The sequence below is a fragment of the Pseudonaja textilis genome, unplaced genomic scaffold (assembly GCF_049901715.1).
Source record: "Pseudonaja textilis isolate UNSWEBS1 unplaced genomic scaffold, rPseTex1.2 PTEXSCF35, whole genome shotgun sequence".
Lineage (NCBI taxonomy): Eukaryota > Metazoa > Chordata > Lepidosauria > Squamata > Elapidae > Pseudonaja > Pseudonaja textilis.
The window spans coordinates 50,218-67,224 of record NW_028262894.1 but is presented as its reverse complement, the minus strand read 5'-3'; the positions used below and the strand labels follow the sequence as shown (position 1 = coordinate 67,224).

Genomic DNA, 17,007 nt, shown 5'->3' with positions numbered 1-17,007 from the left:
TATGAGCCTAACATTACAAAAACTGTTCACGATATGGAAGACCGCATAGCTGAACACGAAGCAGGAAAAGATGGCTTTGATAAGTCACCTTGGGCTTTGCTATGGGATTGGCTTCCTGACGGCTCATGGTTACGTTTATTGCTTCAATTAGTTGTGACAATTGTTATTATACTTATTATGTTATGTTGCTGTATTCAATGTATTCCTAATCTATTTCAAATGTGTACCTCAGCTTTTCAACGTATGGGACCAAGTCGCGAAAGTCGCGAGGGAACTGTGTATTATGCCACTAAAACACCCCCTATCTTTGAATAAATAAAAAAGGAGGGAATGTGGTAATATATTTTATTCTGTGGGTCCTTGTATAGCTTTGCATAGATCTAGGGACTAAAAAATGCCCCTGGTGGGGGGGGCATTTCCGCCTGCTATGGGTGTTTTTGTCCTGTTAGGACCTGCGAAGCTTAGAGGACCAGATATGTCGGTGAAAGGTCATAGTATATAGCTGAGCCATTCCCATGGGAATTTCCGCAGATGTATATTCTCATCCTGTTTATTCTCATCCTATATATCCTGTGGAAATAACATCCTGTTGAGGTCACTTGTTTTCTGTATATGCATTTTGTTCTCAATAAAAGCTGGTACCTGGGTCTACTCGGGGCTGGCATTTGCTCAGACGTTTTCCCTGCGTCTCATTTCAAATGTCAGACCACCACAGTACAGACCCTTATCAGAAGGCATGACTTTTACCAGCATGATCAGCATAAGGGTGAGAACATCGGTGAGTTCGTAGCTGACCTGAGAGACCTAGGGAGCTTATGCGGATTCGCTAACCTAGACGAGGCCATGCGAGACTGGGTTATCCTCGGCCTAAAAGATCCAGCACTCCAAAGCAGCTTGATGGCCAAGGGTGATATATCCCTCGCCGACGCCATAGCCAAAGCCACTGCAGCCGAGGCTACACGTAAGTCAGCAGTGCGAATGCGGCATTCGAATGGAACCGATCGCAAATCTACCAGCGAGCCGGCCACGATACCAGAGAAACTCGCAGCCTCCATCCACCATGGCGACATCGAATCCCCCTCTGACAGCAAAGAGGAAGAAGTTCACAGACTTCAGTCAGAGCATGAGCGGCGAGACCGGCAGGGTCACAAGTTGGGATACCATTGTGCTGGCTGTGCAGGAGATCACCCACGTTCCGAATGTAAGTTCCTGGATGCTGTTTGCCGTTTTTGCAAGAAGTGAGGGCATATCGCTAAAGTATGCCACAACAAAAGAAACTTCAGCCCTCGGGCCGGGGAAACAGCCCGAGAAGGCAAAATGGCAACCCTACCAAAAACCAGGACTGCCAGACAGACAGCCGATGGAGCCGGGACAACAGAACCAAGAAATTCAGCGAGGCATCAGGAAGAGAGGAAACACACCAAACAGTCATTATCGGCCACACTTCACCAATCGACGCATGAAAAATTCACATTGAGGTTGGTATCGAAAACCAACCATGCACCATGGAGGTAGATTCTGGCTCCTACCTCTCTATGGTCTCCTGGAGGACCATTAAGCGTATAATACCCAGCATACGCCGCCAAGAACTGAGCGACCAGAAATTGATTTTGAAAGACTATCAGGGGAACCGCATTCCAGTAGCAGGCGTAGGACATTTCAAAATCTCTTTCAAAGACTGCACCAACGTCTTATCACTCACAATCGTTGATATGGACCACCCCAGTCTACTCAGGTTGCAATGGTTCGCACAGTTGGGGATCGAGATGGCAGGCATCAACCACACCAAGGATGAAGACTGGGAAGGGGACTTCCAAGAAGTCTTCAGTGACACCCTAGGCAAGTACAAGGGGTCCCCAATCTCCTTTAATCTTAGCCCTGACATTGCTCCCATCTGCCTCAAACCGCGCCGAGTGCCTTTTGCACTCAAGCCTAAAATAGACGAACAATTAGACAAACTAATAGCACAAAGTGTATTAGAACCCATTGATCATGCCCGCTGGGAAACACCAATTGTCACCCCTATCAAACCAGACAGCTCCCTGAGAATTTGTGGTGACTACAAGGCCACTCTCAACCATGCATTGCAGCAGAGTGCCTACCCGGTGCCGGTAATCCAACATCTCCTACACTCACTGGGGGGTGGCAGAATCTTTGCAAAGCTCGACCTGGCTCAAGCTTATCAACAACTGCCAGTCGATGCTGAAACTGCCAAGGCTCAAACAATCCTAACACATCGAGGGGCCTTTAAATGCAACTGACTCCAGTTTGGAGTCAGCGTCGCACCTGGGGTTTTCCAAAGCCTAATGGAAAGACTGCTACAAGGAATTAAAGGAGTCGTGCCCTATTTCGATGATGTCTTAGTAGCAGCCATCTTAGCAGTAGCCATCTAAGAAGCCCCCAGGCCAAAAACAAAATGGACCTCCAAGCATTCCTTGGACTCATTAATTTCTATAATATTTTCCTACCCCAGAAAGCCACTGTCGCGGAGCCCTTGGATAGACTCCTGGATAAAAAGGCACCATGGATGTGGGAACGGTGAGAGGAACACGCATTTCAACAGATAAAAGATCTTCTGACTTCCGACGCAGTCCTCATGCAATACAACGAGACCCTACCACTGACTATTACTTGTGATGCTTCACCTTTTGGCGTGGGAGCAATCCTAAGCCACACATTGCCTAGTGGAACAGAGGCTCCCATTGCATTTTTCTCAAGAACCCTGTCCAAGCCAGAGCGGAACTACAGTCAGCTGGATAAAGAAGCCCTCCCCATCGTCTCCACAGTCAAAAGATTCCACGAATAATTTATGGTAGGACATTTTCAATTATTACCGACCATAAACCCCTACTCGGCATTCTGGCTGGTAACAAACCCACTCCACACATCCTGTCACCTAGAATGACAAGATGGTCTGAATTTCTTGCCGCTTATAATTATCAATTAATACATCGACCTGGCAAATCCATCTCGCACGCTGATGCTTTAAGCCGATCACCCCTTCCAGACATGCAAGGTGACCCAGCACCCACATTATCAATTTTGCAAATTGAAACTGCATCCATGTCACCGTTGACCGCGTAGGACATTGCCCGCGAAACACAACGGGATAAACGATTAGCGCGAGTTCTCAGCTGGGTGGAGAGGGGTTGGCCAGAAAGCGGGACAAACAAACCATTTAAACCATTTAAAAACCAGCAAACTGAACTCTTTTCTCAAAGAGGATGTATCCTGTGGGGAGACTGGGTAATCATACCAGAAACGCTACAAAAAACAGTTTTAAACATGCTGCATGACGGGCACCCAGGCATCATACTTATGAAAGCCCTGGCCAGGAACTATGCTTGGTGGCCAGGCATGGACAAGCAAATTGAAACCTGGGTCGCCGCCTGTAACAGATGCCAAGAGACTCACTCGGCTCCCCCAAAAGCCCCACCGTTAGAATGGGAAACCCCCAGAGGCCCATGGTCACGCATCCATATTGATTTTGCTGGACCAACAAAAGGGCATACCTTTTTAATTACCGTTGATGCTTACTCGAATTGGCTCGAAGTAAGCAAAATGAAAACCACCACCACAGAAGCCGTCATAAAAAAACTAAGCAAACTTTTTGCCATACACGGTCTACCTGATGTGATAGTATCAGACAACAGACCCCAGTTTACTGCATTGGCACTCAAGCAATACTTGGCAGACCGTGGCATCTGAACACACATTGACATCGCCCATTCACCCGGCGGCAAATGGGAGGGCTGAACGCATAGTTCAATTCACAAAAAAAACTACTCAAAGAATTGAACATGGCGACATCCACGAAAAAAATCACCAAAATGCTTCTGATCCAACACATCACGCCCAACACCATGACTAACAAGAGCCCAGCAGAACTACTCATGGGCAGAAGACTGCGGTCATCCCTTGATCGTCTGCACCCTGCTTACACCCCAGAGAAACCCCTGGGATCCTCTAGCAAAAACCGCACCTTCAAGGAAGGAGACACTGTTTTTGCAAAAAACTTTACTGGAGACCCACTATGGCTTCCTGCGAAAATCACCCAGATCACCAGCTCTCGATCCTACTGGCTCGAAACCACTGATGGCAGGTGTTGGAAACGCCATATTGACCAGCTAAGGTCCAGGCTGGCCATTTCTCCCCTCGCAGACTCCAACCAAGAAATCAGATGGGGGGGGGGGGAGAAACCGCAAACTGAACAAGAACCAGGTTCTGAACAAGCAGAACAACCCCCATTAAACAGAAACCAAACATTTAACCAACTAGACTTACCAGTTGACAGGGAGCCATGGAAGACGGGTTCTTTGCCTGGAAGCAGCAGCCGGACAAGCTCTACCAGCCCAGAAAATCCAGGCGGGAGCAACAGAGCAAACAACTCAACCGACCCGGATACACCAGGTGGGAATCGCAGCTATAGGCCCGGCTCACCCTTCTAGGCAGTTCCTTCGAGAAGCTTGAGAGCGATGTGGAGCCCATCCAAACCTGATGATAACCAAAGACATTGTGAACTGCGCAAGTCAAGTAGACAGGTCCGAAGACCTGCCTACTTGCACGACTACATTTCCCCGCCCCTCGGACTGAACCAAGAGGGGAAGGGGTGTTCCGTACTAGCAGGCTTGAAGGCCTGCATTCCTATTGGTCCAGAAAAGCCGGGCCATGATTGGTCGTTATGGGACACTCTGATTGGCTCATATAGAGCTTGCTGCAATTGGCTAACACCAAGTGCGGCAAGCTCAAAAACCTGTCATTGGCTGCCTAGCCGCGGCCAGCTGTATAAAAAGAGGAGCCGCGGCTAGGGTTTTCGTCTCCGTATGTGGTTGCTTAATAAAGAGCTGTTGTTCACTACTACAAGTCTTGTCTCTCCTTGGGGCCTAGACTTAACAGGGGCAGCACCAGACCCCCCGGATGCCCCATTTTTGCTCCCAGGTGACTATCCTACACTTACCTGGTAGCCAGGTGGATCTCATGGGGTGGGGTAGGCAGGGCCAGCTGGTCTTCAAAACTACTGGTTCGTGGAATTGGATGTAAGATTAACATCCAGTTCTTGAAAACTGGCCCGAACCGGTAGAATCCCACTCCTGATATAAACCACTGTTAAAAGACAAAGCCTCTGTTTGCTGTGTTTTGCTCCTGAGTTGTCTCACAATAGTAGTTACGCTGCAAACACTCTGTCAAGTCTAACTTGCTGCTCATTCCAGGATTTCGATTCTGACCGGCTCAAAGTTGATTCAGCCTTCCATCCTTTCAAGATCTGTAAAATGAGGACCAAGATTGTTGGGGGCATTATGCTGACTCTGTAAACTGCCTAGAATGGGCTGTAAAGAACTAGGAAGGCTGTAAAGCACTCTGCCCTTCAGATCCTAATGGACCCAGTGCCCGATGGTGATGCTTCTGGCTGGCGGGAGGATGTCCCAGGGATGCACGCATGCACCTCATTGTACCACAGTGAAGCAGTGGCTTCTGCCTCAGTATGACACTCTCCCCTGAGGGCTGCCCACTCACCCATCCACCTACTAGCTGGCCTGGCCTGGAAGTGGCATGTCACCCATCACAGGCTCAATGTGGGACCTGAGGAAAACTCAACGTGGGACCTGAGGCAGAGGGGAGGGTGAGAGGGTGGCAGTTGCCTGGAGTCCCCATAGAAGCCGAAAGCCAGACCCAAAAGACAGCTGAGCCTTGCCATATCCCTCCTCCCACCAGAGGTGATCCTTTGGCTGAGTGTGACAGGACTGGAGCAGATCCACTTCTCCCACGATTGGCCTCTGTTATGTCTTTGGGACTGGTTGGGGTTTCCAACCAGGTCCGCTGTTTGAGCGGGAGCATCAGCCGCTCCCATTGGTTGGCTCCGTTTGACAATCGGCTATAAAAGCCGGCTGTTGAACGGAGCCAGCCGTTGTTCGCTTGCAGTCTGCCTTGTTAGCTGGCAGACGCGACAACCCTTTATTCCTTGAATAAAGACTGTTCGTTGTATGCTCTGGTCTATGCCTCGTCTATCCCGTTGCTCTACAACACTGGCGACGAGGGTGGGATGTGACCGCAGGCTAGCCAGAAGCAACCAAATACAAAAGAGCTGAAGTCACAACCGCGAAGCCCCAGAGCTGAACCGCAATCGCTTCGCACCAAAAGCGCAAGCCATTTCCGCTGCGAAAGAACTGAAGTCACGGCACTGAACTCTCAGCCGCCCACGCCCCTGAGAGGGCGCAAGATTCAAACCGCTGTCGTTTGAATCGTTGCTCAAGCAAAATTACGGCGCTGTTAGCTGCGGCCACCATGAGCACAGAGAGCGCGAAACGCAGGTTTCCCTCGCAAAAGCTGAGTCACGGAGCGGATCGAGAGCGTTGTAACCGCCACCGCCAGCATGCACGATAAGCGCAGCCCCCGGGCCTCAACCTACCAGAGAGATAGCCCAGTCTACCGACGACACCGAGGGGCCCAAGATGAACACCAATCCGGCGTTTCAACCATTCAGACCCAACGAGGAGACGTGGGACTCCTACAGGAATCGCTTCAACCATTACATCGATGCCATTGGTTTAGCCGATGCTGCGGAGCACAGGAAGAAATCGTACTTCCTTAGCTATTGCGGGGCAGCAGTTTTCGATACGGCCACAGCACTTTTTGCACCACGTGACATCAAGAACGTCCCATGGAGTGAGTTACAAGAAACACTCTCGAACCACTACTCCCCTAAGCCTTCCCAGATCGCAAGACGCTACGCGTTCAGGATGAGGAAGCAAGCAGAGGGGGAATCCATCAATCAGTACATGGCCGCCCTGAGGACAGCCGCTCTACAATGCGAATTCAAGAATTACTTAGACGACATGCTTCTCGACCAACTCGTCTGCGGGGTAAGAGATCAGAGGCTCCAACGACGCCTGCTGGCCCGGAAAGATCTAAATCTTTCCCAAGCAGTAGAAGAAGCCTTAGCTGCTGAACTATCTGCTCAGTCAGCAGCTGAGATTCAGGGCACGGCCCAAAAAACCACCACCTCCACAGTCCACTCAGAGGAGGTGTTGAGCGAAGATGACCCATCTGAAGGTACAGATGTCCATCGCCTCAGGCAGCTGAAACAGCCACAGGTAGGAGCAAGGCGGAGAAACAGCAGTGGCCCACAACAGAATCTTTTGTGTCTAACCTGCGGAGGTTCCCATTCCCGGGCATCTTGTAGGTTTAGAAACGCCAATTGTCTAAACTGCCACAAGAAGGGTCACCTTGCAAGAGTCTGCCAGGCAGCACGCGCTCCGCCCCCGAAGTTCCCTTCATCTCCTAGCCTCCAAAGGCAAGTAGAAGACTGTTACACGTGTTACCATGCCAACCACACTTCTCAAACTCCAAGTAAAATTAAACTTTCTCTCTCCCTAGAAGGTAAACCTTGCACCATGGAGGTGGATACCGGCTCAGCGCTCTCAATCATCTCCTGGGACACGCTGAAAAAGATTCAACCCAGACTGACCAGAAAGCAGCTGCAAAAGTGCCACCTCACCCTGAGAGACTATCAAGGCAAGAACATCCCTGTCCTCGGGAAAGGCAAGTTCCTTGTTAAATTCCAAACCTTCAAAGGCCATCTGCCTTTACTGGTGGTTAATGGTACCCTCCCTAGTCTTTTGGGGTTAGATTGGTTCCCCTCTCTCGGCCTTAGTATAACGGGAATTCATGCTGTCTCAACTTCTGATGTAGACACATTATTCTCAGATTATTCCGATGTTTTCAGTAGCGAGTTGGGTTGCTACAATGGCACACCCATCTCTTTCTCCGTAGACCCCCAGGCAGTCCTGGTCCGCCTGAAATTCCGCAGAATGCCTTTTGCCATCCACCCCAAATTAGACGCGGAACTAGACAAACTCCTAAAGCAAGGGGTAATAGAACCCACAGATTTCGCCAAGTGGGAGACCCCCATAGTCACCCTGTTAAAAAAGGACGGTAGTTTGAGAATTTGTGCTGATTACAAGACTACCCTTAACCGTTATCTTCAGGTTAGCGCATACCCCGTGCCAGTCATCCAACACCTGTTGCACACATTCGAACCCGGCACCATCTTTGCCAAATTAGACATGTCGCAGGCATATCAGCAGTTTCCTGTCGACAACCACACAGCAGACTTACAAACCATAGTAACTCACAGAGGGGCATTCAGGTGTAAACGCCTCCAATTTGGCGTTAGCGTGGCCCCAGGTATTTTTCAGTCGCTGATGGAGAGAATTCTCCAAGGACTCCCTGGGGTAGTTCCCTACTTTGACGATATTCTGGTCTCAGCTAGGGATAGGCCCCAGCTCCTACAGAGGGTTAGGTCAGTTTTGGAGAAGTTCAGACAGCATGGTCTCAAACTCAAACGGGAGAAGTGCACCATCGCCACTAGACAGGTGGACTTTCTAGGGTACAGGCTAGACGCCTCAGGCATCCACCCAGTGGAGTCAAAAGTAAAAGCCATCCACGAGGCACCCACTCCTACCAATAAAACGGAACTACAAGCCTTCCTGGGCCTATTAAATTTCTATGCTTCATTCTTACCTCACAAAGCTTCAGTCGCTGAACCTTTGCACAGGTTATTAGATAAAGACTCTCCGTGGCACTGGGGTCCCAAAGAATCCCATGCTTTCAAAGAGGTCAAGTCTCTGCTCACCTCTGACGCTATTTTAATTCAGTTCAACCAACGCCTCCCTTTAGTGCTGGCTGCTGACGCATCCCCCTTCGGGATTGGAGCCGTTCTTAGTCACAGACTTCCTAATGGCACCGAAGCGCCAATTGCTTTTTTCTCCAGGACCCTTTCAATGACTGAAAGAAACTACAGCCAGATCGACAAGGAGGCCCTAGCAGCAGTTGCAGCTGTCAAAAAATTTCACGAATTCCTTTTTGGCCACCATTTCGAACACATCACCGATCACAAGCCACTTCTGGGGCTCTTATTGGGGGACAAGCAAACGCCACAAGTACTGTCCCCCAGGATGACGAGATGGACATTGTTCCTAGCGGCCTACTCGTTCAAACTGGTCTATTGCCCCGGTAAGACTTTAAGCCACGCAGACGCCCTCAGCCGCTGCCCCTTACCGACACCAGTCGAGGACCCAGCTCCGGTGCACACAATCTTCGAACTCAACGAATTTAAGCTACCGGTGACTGCAGATGACATCGCGGCACACTCCAAGAAAGATAAAACAATCGCCCAGGTTCTGGACTGGGTGGGGAGGGGGTGGCCGGAAACAAAATATGCAACTGACTTTATCCCGTTTAAAACACGCCAACAGGAACTGTCAAGACTCCAGGGGTGTTTGCTGTGGGGCACCAGAGTTGTTATCCCAACCTCTCTTCGTGTACCCATACTGAAGGTGCTGCACGAGGGCCATCCGGGTATCGTGCGGATGAAGGCATTGGCTCGCAGTTACGTATGGTGGCCCGGGATGGACGATCAGATTGCAGAATGGGTAAGCTCATGTAAACCCTGTCAGGAGTCTAGGGCAGCCCCACCTGCAGCTCCACCCACTAAGTGGGAAAGCGCCAACGCCCCATGGTCACGATTACACATCGACCTGGCCGGGCCTGTACATGGCAAGACTTTCTTGGTGGTTGTGGACTCGTATTCAAAATGGATTGATGTTGCTTTGCTACCCACAACCACCACTCAGGCAGTTGTTAAAGCCCTGACCCGACTTTTCGTAACTCATGGACTCCCTGACACAATAGTCTCCGACAACGGGCCGCAGTTCACGTCCTGCGAATTTAGCATGTATGTCACGAATCTGGGCATTAGACATGTCCTCACGGCCCCCTTTCACCCTGCTAGTAATGGGATGGCGGAGAGAGCGGTCAGGACGGCTAAGGAGGCACTAGCTAGACTCAGTCAGGAAAACTGGCATTCCAAATTATCCCATTTTCTCCTTAGCCAGCATACAACCCCATGCACTAGCACTAACAAGTCCCCGGCTGAACTCTTAATGGGGAGACGTCTAAGGACTACTCTTGACAGACTGCACCCACACTACTGCCCTGGTACACCCTTGGGATCTGACAGTCAAGTACGAGACTTTGCCTTGCTGGATCCCGTTTTTGCAAGGAACTATGCAGGAGATCCCTTGTGGGTGCCCGGGCAAATCGTAGCCGTCACCGGCCCAAGATCATACCAGTTGGATCATCGTCCAGTTGGAGGATGGTCGCGTGTGGCGGAGACACCTAGACCAACTGCGCAGGCGGCGGAACGACCAGACCAGCGGCGAACCAAATCCACCAGCCAGCCCTCAAGTCCTCACCCGGGTTCCAGAAGGTAGCTTTCCGAGAGACCAGGTACCTCCATTCGAACTGACCGAGCCGAGGATGAGCCAGGACTGCCAGCCCGAGTCTCCATCTCGTCCACCCAGCGGGAGCGTCGGCCAACCAGACCGAGCCGTTCTGCCGAGCCTACCCGAGCAAGGAGAGTCGTCCCATTCCCTGGGTCCTACACCACTACCAGAGGGCGTTCCGGCGACTTTGGAGTCTTGCACCAGGGACGCGATGCCCACCAGCAGTGTTCCTGAGCTACGACGTTCCAGCCGCCAGCGAAGTCCACCCTCGTACCTCAAGGACTATGCATGTGCTCAACTAGGGGGGAGGAGTGTTATGTCTTTGGGACTGGTTGGGGTTTCCAACCAGGTCCGCTGTTTGAGCGGGAGCATCAGCCGCTCCCATTGGTTGGCTCCGTTTGACAATCGGCTATAAAAGCCGGCTGTTGAACAGAGCCAGCCGTTGTTCGCTTGCAGTCTGCCTTGTTAGCTGGCAGACGCGACAACCCTTTATTCCTTGAATAAAGACTGTTCGTTGTATGCTCTGGTCTATGCCTCGTCTATCCCGTTGCTCTACAACAGCCTCCTTACCTTTGTGGGCAGCTGCAGTGAGCAGAGTGGTGCAAACTCCACGGACTAAAAAGGCTGACCTGCTCCAAATACACTGCACTTGGCCGAAGACGCAGGCTGCCTTAGGAGGACATTGCTGCTTCCAGCCCTTCCCAGCTAGCAATGGGTGAGCAGGCAGCCTTTGGGGGACAGCACCATGTTGGAGCAGAGGCTGCTGCTCCATTGCAGTTTGATGAGGTGCAGCATGCAGCCCTAGGGCGTCTGCCCACTTGCCTTCTAGATGCATCGCCACCAGATGAAAGTACATCTATTATATAGTATGTAGTATGTGCTGGCCTTGTTGGGATCTGAAGGGCAAAGTGCTTGGGCCAGCGGAGGCACATGGAAACTTTGGAGCCACTTGAGGCCTTTGGGACAGATCAGGTCATCCAAAACTTTGCTCCCAGGAAAGGGCTCCGTCATGGATGGTCGTGTGCCCAAACCAGGCACTTTCTGTTAGGCCTTCTGTCTCTCAGGGGGCAGCAGGAGGAGAAAGTGTGTGGCTGGGAAGACTGCCTGCAGTTCTTGCAGCCCAATCTGGGATGTCTGAGAACCTGCAAGTAAGTATCAGTTCTGCCTGGGGCAAAAGGTTGAACAAGAAGATAACCAAGGTACTTTCTATCCTATGTTTCTAAAGGCTCCAAGACAAGGGAATTTGCTTAAAGTGTAAGTGTGTGTCTCTGTGTGTGTGTGTCAGAGAGGGAGAGGGAGAGGGAGGGAGGGAGAGGGTGCATTTTGGAGAAATGTCAAGATAAATGCTAAAAGGGCAATCATATTGGGATTAAATGCCAAATGAAATTGGGTCTTCAGGCTATGGAGGCATGAAGATTTTTCAACTGCAGATTTCTAAAAAAAATCTATCAAAATGAATGTCTAGAGGTAGCTCTTTAACACATTAGTCCAGAGGGAGCAAAAAAAAAAAAAAAAAGGTCCCGATAAGGGTCTTAGCATATTTAGCTCAGGAATAGCAAAATAACAGTTGGAAGGGACTTTGGAGGTCTTCTAGTCCAACTCTCTGCTCAGGCAGGAAAACTGAGGATGCCAAAATCTGAGTGGAGGGCCTGCAAAAGGTGTCAGAATAAGATAATAACATTTAGAAGGGACCTTGAGGGGGATACCATTTCAGAGAAATGGCTGTCCAGTCTTTTCTTAGAAACCTCCAGTGATTGAGTACTCAGAACTTCTGGAGACAAGAAGTTCCATTGGTTGTTTTCACTGTCAGGAAGTTTCTCCTTTGTTTTAGGTTGCTTGTCTCTTTGTTCAGTTTCCATCCCTTGCTTCTTGTTTTGCCTTCTGCAGCTTTGGAAAATACATTTCTCCCCCCCCCCCACCTTTTTTTTTTGTGATGTACTTATAATACTCTTGGACAAAGCATGTGAGCCATTTCCTCCTTTTAGTGATCCATGAAAGTACCTCTATTCTATAGTATGTAGATACAGATTATAAAGTCAAAAAAGGTGAAAAACATTTTTACAGAACCATAGATATGTTCATGCCTTTGAGGTGAGCAGCTGAGGTAAAAGCTGCTCACCTTTGAGGTGAGCAGCTGGGAGGCAAGGTGAGGCCAAGTGTGACAAGGAGTGGCTGGGAGGGGTGAGACATGACTGGGTATGGCAAGGAGAGGCTGGGAGAGGTGCCCCTTGACGTGAGTTGGCTATGACCATCCAGCCATGCCTACCAGCTGGTCACTAGGGCAGAGAACCAGTTGTTAAATTATTTGAATCCCAGCACTGAATGACACTAATACTTAGACTTATATACCATTCCACAGTGATTTGCAAAACTCTTTGAGCAGTTTACAATGTCAGCATATTGTCCCAACAATCTAGGTCCTCATTTTACTGAACTCAGAAGGATGGAACCCTGAGTTAACTTTGAACCAGTCAGGATCAAACTTGTGGAACTGCACTCTAACCACTATACCACCATGACTCCTAGTATAATTTAATTTGATTTACTCTGTTGTTTAATTCGTCATAACTGAAATTTCCATTTAAATTCAGCTGATTTCTCATTTGGAAAACCAATTCTAGATACTTGAGAGGAAAACTTTTTAAATTGTTCATGTAGTTCTTTCTATCCCCTGGCCACTGTTATTTTTCTCCTTAATTCCAAGTTACAGTTCTCAGTGTATCACAAATTGGGACATGCCTAAATCTCTACAATCATTTTCAATTATGTGTTCTTATTTTCTCCTCTCTAAGGAGTTATGGAAACTATTAAAAGTAATATAGTTAAACAGCAAAAAGGTATAATATTCTTCTTTCTCCAAGGGTACTGATGGAGGACAAAGTCCTTTCATTCTCATTTTTAAACCATTTACACCTCTGATTTTAAAGTAGTCTCATGGAATAATGTATGTTAGGCTGTTCTATTTCAAATGCCTAATTCTCATTGAGTAAACAGGAGGCCGAGAGATAAATTGATCTGCAAGATGATATTTTTCTTTGCATCTGTAACAATATTGTCTTCCTATATAGAATCTGAAGCAGCTCTTGGCAGATGTTCTGTAGGAGACCAACCTCTTATTAAGCACAACGATTATCATTCAGAAGATTTGGTCATTGCTGGCATTTGTTATCTATTTTACATGATGTCTGAGAAATTAACATTCACAAGAAATCCATCAAGTGAACTAGTTGATGACTTCCTGTATGTAATTAGTTTTAAGCAATGCAATACAGAAATAGTTAAAATCTGTGTTATGCTTGAATTAGAGTGAGAGATGAATTGCAGATTGCCTAAATTGCACTATTATTTTTTCTTTTAATAATATTGTTAGTTATCATGTGGTTCCTCATATGCAAAGTAAAGTTGTATATATTTCTGTTTCAATAGCTTCCAACAGCCTCCTTGATAACTTTTAGGTAAATATTAGTTTCATTTTAGTTTGTTTCTTTTTCAGGTTGTATTAATCAGGAAAACTACGAGGAAATAACAGTGATCATTTGTAGAAAGTGTATGTGACTGCAATTAGTCCTACATGCAGATATTGTATCAAATTCTCTCTTAAATTTGGTGTTTGAAAGTACAGTACTATGAGAATTGAATTTCCTTTTTAAATACCTGAGAAACATAGTTAAAAGGAAGAAGAACAAGAAAGAGAAGTTGGAAATGGTGGAATAGAATATTAGAATAGAAGATAGTAATAAATCAGGATCCCTAAATTAAAGAAGCACCCTTTAGTAATTATTCAATTATTTAAAGTAATTATTTATGATTATTTCATTTTGTATTCAGTCCACTGAATGTATCATCACTATTTATGGCCATCTCCAATGGATAAAAAGTGAAGTGTTATAGCTTAACTTCCAGGGAGAATTTTTTAATATGTTGTGATAAAACTTTGCTCTATAATTTTGAGGCTATTGCATTAAACAGTCAAAGAGATGCCTTGCTTGGTGTTAATATACTCCCTCCTTTCAGTGCTTGTGGGCTGTAAAATCATGAGTGATATAAAATTAGAAAAAACATAAATAAGGATGCAGCTAAATTGGGAAACAGATGCTCTAATACTCATTTCAGGTTGTATATGCAAAACTACCAGCACATCTTGGCTTTGGAATTTGCAATCAAAGAAATCAATGAGAATTCCAGGATCTTGCCTAACATCACCCTTGGTATCCATATCTCCAATAGCTATAACCTGGAAAGATGGATCTATCTGGCTTCCATGGAGTTCCTCTCTACCAAGGGAAGGTTCATACCAAACTACAAGTGTGATTTCAAAGACAATGTAATATCTGTGATTGCAGGACATAATGCTCATAATGGACATTTCATGTCAAATATTCTGAGCATTTACAAGATCCCACAGGTAAGAGCTATCTCAGAAAGAAAGGAGTCAAGACCTTTCAACAACACATTTATTTGAACAATTGTGGCTTGTACACAGTGATATATGAAATTGAAATAAAAACCATGAAATAAGCTCACCTCGGACTTTGCTCCATCTCAGTATAGTGAAATGTAGATATAGACCAAATGCAAGACACAGGTATTCCTTTCTTAATGTGAGTACATATGAATATAAAATGGAGGAAATCCACACTTTCTCATTTAATTTAATTTCATGGAAGATTATATTTATTTATTCACTAAAACATGATTCTTGGGGCTGTGATCTCACATGACTTCAGACACCCATTTTCTGCAAAAGTAGATGGGTGCATGAAGTCATGTTAGATAATTCATTCCTACAAATCCTCAAGTTTATGAATAGAATTAGCAGAGTCCATTATATTCGTACCTCGAGAATTACTTGTTATTAAGTAAAATATAAGAGTATTGTTGATATTGGATAACAACAGAAGAATTGTAATTAAAGTATATTGATCCCGCTTTTTATTAAAATATTTCTGATATGATTGATTTATTTTTTATTCCAAAGTTTCATATAGATAAGGAATGTCTTCCTTAAAAACAAATAAATATTTGGGTCTGAAAAGAAATGCTCCAGTTTCTTTCTTTTTTCTTAGCTCCAAATTGTTTCTTCTATGAAGACAGATGACAACATACAAGCTGCTTACTTCCATCAATTATTTCCAGATGAAGATCTTCAAATTATTGGGATCATCCAATTGTTGCTTCACTTTGACTGGAAATGGATTGGACTCATTATCCAAACCTCTGAAAGAGCAAAGAGTTTTATACAGAATAGGCTTGATATGTTTTCTCAAAAAGGCATCTGTTTTGACTTCATAGAAGAACTGCCAAAGGACTCTGTTATCAGTGACCTTGAGGATAAGATAATTGACTATTTTGTGTTATACGAGGTTATTATGAGAAGTACTGCCAATGTTGTGATCATATATTGTGAAAATGAGGCCATGACTGCTCTTAGAATGGTTCCATTTGGTTCAGAATATATTGACATGCCAGTGAAGAGAAAAGATAAAGTTTGGATAATGCCAGCACAGATGGAATTCACATCAGTCCACCTTCAAAGAACCAGAGGCGTGGACTTCATCCATGGGGCCTTATCGTTGGCAGTTTCCTCGAAGGAAATGTTAGGGTTTCAGAAATTTATTCAGATGAGGAAGCCTTCTTCTTCTGAAGAAGAAGATAGTTTGATCAGGCTGTTTTGGGAACGTGCGTTTGAATGCTCTTTTCCAAATGCTGGGTTAGATGAGGACAGTGACAATGAATGCACTGGTGAGGAGACATTGGAGACCCTTCCCAATGTTTTGTTTAGAAGTAGCATAAGTGGGCAAAGTTATAGCATTTACAATGCTGTCTATGCAGTGGCCCATGCACTGCAAGCCATGCTTTCATCTAAGAGCAGAAAAAGAGGACATTCTTGGGAACTCAAGACTCTAAATCAACAATCATGGCAGGTAAAAATGAAATGAATGTAAATATCACTTTATATAAGTACCAGTCATATAAATGTTTGGCTAATATTTTAGAATTGTATAGTTAATAGGATCAAAATGATATGTCAGATCTTTAAAGAGGGTAAATTTTTCTCTGATAATTCAGGGTAACATTAAAATGGTGTGCAACTATGCTAAAGAGGCAATATCAAATGTTTATTTAAGAGAAAAATCAATTTTAGGAGGAAGACAAAGCTGACATCAGAGTGTGGTTCTGTAGAAAAAAAATATGTTTCCAGATGAATGGGACTGTTTAATAGACAAACTGAAACATAACTAATATATCCTGGTATTTCGCAGTGGATTGTGGTGGTTTTATTAGAGCATTCTCCTGACAATCCCTGAATCTTATGATGCAATTGTATCTTCTTAGCTATAAAACCACTATATCCTGAGATCTATTATGCTTTTGTTATGAATATGTATGCAAGGATCACTTTGCCCTCCTTTTTGAAATATATAAATATGAGTGCATCCTTTGGTCTGCAGGAATTATTCCCCCCTCCCCACCACAGTTTAGGTACTGAATTCCTCCATTACACAAGGCTAAAAATAAATACTGCAATGATCCTTGATTATTTGCTTTTAGTTCTGTATTTTAATTCCATGAAGATTAGGAGGAGGAAATTATGAGATGTGAGAAAGAAAGAAAGAAAGAAAGAAAGAAAGAAAGAAAGAAAGAAAGAAAGGAAGGAAGGAAGGAAGAAGGAAGGAAGGAAGGAAGGAAGGAGGAAGGAAGGAAGGAAGGAAGGAAGGAAGGA

The 17,007-nt window shown here is 46.0% G+C and overlaps 2 protein-coding genes across 2 annotated transcripts; both read left to right on the top strand.

The window, feature by feature from the left end:
- Positions 1 to 6,737: 6,737 nt before the first annotated feature.
- On the top strand, positions 6,738 to 7,990 carry LOC148123628 (uncharacterized). Its single transcript, XM_087919178.1, has 3 exons — positions 6,738 to 7,024; positions 7,103 to 7,599; positions 7,986 to 7,990. The coding sequence occupies exons 1-3, from the start codon at positions 6,738 to 6,740 to the stop codon at positions 7,988 to 7,990; spliced, it is 789 nt and encodes a 262-aa protein (XP_087775304.1).
- Positions 7,991 to 12,471: 4,481 nt separating this feature from the next.
- LOC113453814 (vomeronasal type-2 receptor 26-like) lies at positions 12,472 to 16,426 on the top strand. Its single transcript, XM_087919177.1, has 3 exons — positions 12,472 to 12,479; positions 14,397 to 14,688; positions 15,350 to 16,426. Exons 1-3 carry the CDS (start codon positions 12,472 to 12,474, stop codon positions 16,220 to 16,222), a joined length of 1,173 nt encoding a protein of 390 aa, XP_087775303.1. The 3' UTR covers positions 16,223 to 16,426.
- The last annotated feature ends 581 nt before the right edge of the window (positions 16,427 to 17,007 follow it).